At 50.6% G+C, this 6,000-nt stretch overlaps 1 protein-coding gene across 1 annotated transcript in view; it reads right to left on the reverse strand.

Moving 5' to 3' along the window:
• The window catches only part of PTGFRN (prostaglandin F2 receptor inhibitor), a 188,335-nt gene extending 184,019 nt beyond the window's left edge, over window positions 1-4,316 (reverse strand). The window contains exon 1 of the mRNA XM_053705760.1: window positions 4,178-4,316. Coding sequence (XP_053561735.1) covers window positions 4,178-4,235 — 58 coding nt within the window. The 5' untranslated portion in view covers window positions 4,236-4,316. The remainder of the gene's footprint in view (window positions 1-4,177) is intronic.
• Between the last annotated feature and the right edge of the window lie 1,684 nt (window positions 4,317-6,000).

Here is a 6,000-nt window from a genome sequence, read left to right on the forward strand (position 1 = left end):
ATAGCGCATGCAATTTTAAGCAACTTTCTAATTTACTCCTATTATCATTTTTTTCTTCATTCTCTTGCTATATTTATTTGAAAAAGAAGGCATCTAAGCTTTTTTTTTTTTGGTTCAGAACCCTGGATAGAACTTTTTTATTGGTGGATGAATTTATCCACCAATCAGCAAGGACAACCCAGGTTGTTCACCAAAAATGGGCCAGCATCTAGACTTACATTCTTGCATTTCAAATAAAGTTACCAAGAGAATGAAAAAAAAAATTGATTATAGGAGTAAATTAGAAAGTTGCTTAAAATTTCATGCTCTATCTGAATCACGAAAGAAAAAAAATTGGGTTCAGTGTCCCTTTAAATAAAGGTGACCCAAGGCATTTGTAAAATATTACGAATCAAATTAATTAAATTCAACAGGGTTTTGAAAGTCGGACCGCATATATACTATAGCGGCATAAGGAAATGAACAATCAGAGGACACAAGGCAGGGAGCAGTGCGAACCCCTTCGCATCTGCTTTGGTGTCTACAACCTGCTGCAGATTATGTTGTGATATTTCCTAACCATGAGTATATTGCATAGGTGTGTGCTCACTACCTCCTCCTCAAAACAGATGTTGTTTGTGCCATTTATTTGCACAGTGAAACAACCTGTGCAAGACCACAAGATGCCACTAAACCACAGCTGTGCACGGAGTTCCAGATACACCGTTACCTTGACCGTTCCTGCACATTGTAACCGATAGATATATTGTTGTCACACAGAATCTCAGTAATAAACTAAATTTAGATTATTGTAACAATTACAGACTATAAACTCCCTGACACCTTGAAAGAACACAAGCTAATGTTGGGAACATGAGTTATGTGAGATATAAAGCAGTGCAGATGTTTCCTGATAATCAGGTGATTGAGGAGGATTCAGCCTGACACACTGTACCAGGGAAGGGTTTGGCTCTCATACATAGAGAGGCCCCTACAGACATCTTGTGCACCCGCTGTATAGGAATCTACTGGCACGTTACAAACAATGGCACTGATACCAACACACAGCCCGCAGCCAGGAGGTGACAAGGTATAAGGAACAGGGACTTTCACACAGTCAGCAGCACACAGCATCTCCCTAAAAAGGAGGAGTAGCAGGTACAGGGGATTTGCTGCTGTAACCTATCCAGCTTGTTTAGAGGTGGGGCCATGACACAGGGTATTTACCACCCTACTTACCCACAAATCATTCCATAGATTTCCTTGTGTGTGATAACAGGCGGCTGTATTGTGCAACACATGGAACTGCTGCATGTAAAGTGAATCAGACAATCTAGAAATGATTGTGTAACTATAATCCAGCACCGCACGATCTGGCAGACATGACACCACCCTGCACCCCCCCTCACGGCCAGTAAGAAGTAAACCAGCTCCCCAAATTCTCTCCGAGTGAGAGCTTCAAGTACTAGCGACTGTCCCCTCAGGTCATTCTGCAGCTTGTCAGCCCCAGTCACACTGCGTTATCCCCTCACTCTGCACGTTTACTCAGCTTATCCCCTCTTGTCAGTCTAACAGGACTCCCCCAGGGTCCCTAACTTTATCCCCTGACACTTTCCAGTCATCCCCTCAGGAGATGCCTCAGTCTCCTCCGGTCACTTCTTTTAGGATACCCCTTCTGTCTCACATGGTAAACCCCTCCATTAACAACCGACTCTCCAGTCACCCCTCACTCTCAGCTGGCAACCCCCCCCAGTCACCCCTCACTCTCAGCTGGCAACCCCCCCAGTCACCCCTCACTCTCAGCTGGCAACCCCCCCCCAGTCACCCCTCACTCTCAGCTGGCAACCCCCCCAGTCACCCCTCACTCTCAGCTGGCAACCCCCCCCAGTCACCCCTCACTCTCAGCTGGCAACCCCCCCCAGTCACCCCTCAATCTCAGCTGGCAACCCCCCCCAGTCACCCCTCACTCTCACCTGGTAACCCCCTGTCACCCCTCACTCTCACCTGGTAACCCCCCCTAGTCACCCCTCACTCTCAGCTGGTAATCCCCCCCGTCACCCCTCACTCTCAGCTGGTAACCCCCCCAGTCACCCCTCACTCTCAGCTGGTAACCCCCCCCAGTCTCTCCCACTCATCCGGTAACCCCACCTTAAGCACTCACTTATCTGATAACCCCACCTTTACCCCTGGCTTGCATCTTGTCACCCCTCACTCACATCCAGTATCCCCCAGTCACCCTTCACTCGCTATTAACCACTCACTCTCCTCCAATCACCCCCACCTCTCCTCTAGTAACCCCCACCAGTCACCCCTCACTCTCCTCTAGTAACCCCCACCAGTCACCCCCCACTCTCCTCTAGTAACCGCCACCAGTCACCCCCCACTCTCCTCTAGTAACCCCCACCAGTCACCCCCCACTCTCCTCTAGTAACCCCCACCAGTCACCCCCCACTCTCCTCTAGTAACCCCCACCAGTCACCCCCCACTCTCCTCTAGTAACCCCCACCAGTCACCCCCCACTCTCCTCTAGTAACCCCCACCAGTCACCCCCCACTCTCCTCTAGTAACCCCCACCAGTCACCCCCCACTCTCCTCTAGTAACCCCCACCAGTCACCCCCCACTCTCCTCTAGTAACCCCCACCAGTCACCCCCCACTCTCCTCTAGTAACCCCCACCAGTCACCCCTCACTCTCCTCTAGTAACCCCCACCAGTCACCCCCCACTCTCCTCTAGTAACCCCCACCAGTCACCCCCCACTCTCCTCTAGTAACCCCCACCAGTCACCCCCCACTCTCCTCTAGTAACCCCCACCAGTCACCCCCCACTCTCCTCTAGTAATCCCCACCAGTCACCCCCCACTCTCCTCTAGTAACCCCCACCAGTCACCCCCCACTCTCCTCTAGTAACCCCCACCAGTCACCCCCCACTCTCCTCTAGTAACCCCCACCAGTCACCCCCCACTCTCCTCTAGTAACCCCCACCAGTCACCCCCACTCTCCTCTAGTAACCCCCACCAGTCACCCCCCACTCTCCTCTAGTAACCCCCACCAGTCACCCCCCACTCTCCTCTAGTAACCCCCACCAGTCACCCCCCACTCTTCTCTAGTAACCCCCACCAGTCACCCCCCACTCTTCTCTAGTAACCCCCACCAGTCACCCCCCACTCTCCTCTAGTAACCCCCACCAGTCACCCCCCACTCTCCTCTAGTCACCCCCACCAGTCACCCCCCACTCTCCTCTAGTCACCCCCACCAGTCACCCCTCACTCTCCTCTAGTCACCCCCACCAGTCACCCCTCACTCTCCTCTAGTCACCCCTCACTCTCCTCTAGTCACCCCCACCAGTCACCCCTCACTCTCCTCTAGTCACCCCTCACTCTCCTCTAGTCACCCCCACCATTCACCCCTCACTCTCCTCTAGTCACCCCCACCAGTCACCCCCCACTCTCCTCTAGTCACCCCCACCAGTCACCCCTCACTCTCCTCTAGTCACCCCTCACTCTCCTCTAGTCACCCCCACCATTCACCCCTCACTCTCCTCTAGTCACCCCCACCAGTCACCCCTCACTCTCCTCTAGTCACCCCTCACTCTCCTCTAGTCACCCCTCACTCTCCTCTAGTCACCCCCACCATTCACCCCTCACTCTCCTCTAGTCACCCCCACCAGTCACCCCTCACTCTCCTCTAGTCACCCCTCACTCTCCTCTAGTCACCCCTCACTCTCCTCTAGTCACCCCCACCATTCACCCCTCACTCTCCTCTAGTCACCCCCACCATTCACCCCTCACTCTCCTCTAGTCACCCCCACCATTCACCCCTCACTCTCCTCTAGTCACCCCCACCATTCACCCCTCACTCTCCTCTAGTCACCCCCACCAGTCACCCCTCACTCTCCTCTAGTCACCCCTCACTCTCCTCTAGTAACCCCCACCAGTCACCCCTCACTCTCCTCTAGTCACCCCTCACTCTCCTCTAGTCACCCCTCACTCTCCTCTAGTAATCCCTCTCTCCTCCAGTCACCCCCTCATTTATCCCATGTGAAAATGCCCATAACTGCCCCTTGACTCCCTCGTGTTATCAGTCTTCAGGTACTCTGTCAGGGCGCTCATTTATTATCTCCTTAGGTGACTCTATTAGCCCAGCACCACCTCTTGTTCCCCGGTACCTCACACACTTCACAGTTACAATGAGGACTCACCGGGGCAGAGCAGCGCCAGCAGTAAGCCCAGCGCTGTACATGAGGTCGGGGATCTCATCCTGACTCGCGGCAACTTGCAGCCAGCCTCACCACCAGGCACTGAGTACACAGCCAGAGCCGTGTCCCGGGAGGGGGCGGGGCCAAGCTGGCTGGGCGGGGGCTACTGTGCGGAGAGGAGGAGCTAGAGCTTTAGAAGCAGGGCTAGAAAAGCTAGGAGGCGTGGTTAAAGCGCGAGGTGGGCGGATACTATATGTTTGTCACGCCCCACTACCACAATCCCTGTATATCTTTAATGACTTTGTCTAGCTGGCCCCGCCCCTGTAGCTCACCCGCTTACCTTGTGGTTATTTCTGGCACCCGCCCGTTTCAAGGACTTTATTTCCCTTTTACATCACTTCAGCTATTACCAATACCAGAGCTTCTGTCCTGCTGTGGCTCCGCCCCATTCTTCTAGAGACCCTCCTCTGTCCTGTTCTGACTCCACCTCTGTGCTGGCTCCGCCTTCGTTTAGACCGCGCCCACCATCTCGCTCCTTTCTTCTCACGGTCCAAGCCCAGATGACGTCACTGATCTCAGGTGAGATCTCGCACCTGTCCTTGCTTCGTCCAATCAGAAGTCCGTTGATTCACCTAGCTCAGCGTTTGATTGGCTGCTTGGTATTAAAAGGAGGCGGGGCTATGTTTAATCATTCTCTACCCACCGCTATACTAATCTCGGACTTTAATCATTCAAATGAATCCTCATAGACTGGCGCAGTGCAGGATGGGAAGTTTAACCCACGATGTGACAGTGAGAAATAGATCTTATTAGTACACAGTGAAGTGTAACATTTATTAGCTAAAGGTTTAACCCCTGATGTGACAGTGAAGTGTAACATTTATTAGCTAAAGGTTTAACCCCTGATGTGACAGTGAAGTGTAACATTTATTAGCTAAAGGTTTAACCCCTGATGTGACAGTGAAGTGTAACATTTATTAGCTAAAGGTTTAACCCCTGATGTGACAGTGAGGTCTAGAACTTATTAGCTAAAGGTTTAACCCCTGATGTGACAGTGAGGTCTAGAACTTATTAGCTAAAGGTTTAACCCCTGATGTGACAGTGAGGTCTAGAACTTATTAGCTAAAGGTTTAACCCCTGATGTGACAGTGAGGTCTAGAACTTATTAGCTAAAGGTTTAACTCCTGATGTGACAGTGAGGTCTAGAACTTATTAGCTAAAGGTTTAACCCCTGATGTGACAGTGAGGTCTAAAACTTATTAGCTAAATGTTTAACCCCTGATGTGACAGTGATGTCTAGAACTTATTAGCTAAAGGTTTAACCCCTGATGTGACAGTGAAGTGTAACATTTATTAGCTAAAGGTTTAACCCCTGATGTGACAGTGAGGTCTAGAACTTATTAGCTAAAGGTTTAACCCCTGATGTGACAGTGAGGTCTAGAACTTATTAGCTAAAGGTTTAACTCCTGATGTGACAGTGAGGTCTAGAACTTATTAGCTAAAGGTTTAACTCCTGATGTGACAGTGAGGTCTAGAACTTATTAGCTAAAGGTTTAACCCCTGATGTGACAGTGATGTGTAACATTTATTAGCTAAAGGTTTAACCCCTGATGTGACAGTGAAGTGTAACATTTATTAGCTAAAGGTTTAACCCCTGATGTGACAGTGAGGTCTAGAACTTATTAGCTAAAGGTTTAACCCCTGATGTGACAGTGAGGTCTAGAACTTATTAGCTAAAGGTTTAACCCCTGATGTGACAGTGATGTCTAGAACTTAGTAGCTAAAGGTTTAACCCCTGATCTGACAGTGAGATGTAAAACTTATTA

This window comes from Bombina bombina, chromosome 3 (assembly GCF_027579735.1).
Source record: "Bombina bombina isolate aBomBom1 chromosome 3, aBomBom1.pri, whole genome shotgun sequence".
Lineage (NCBI taxonomy): Eukaryota > Metazoa > Chordata > Amphibia > Anura > Bombinatoridae > Bombina > Bombina bombina.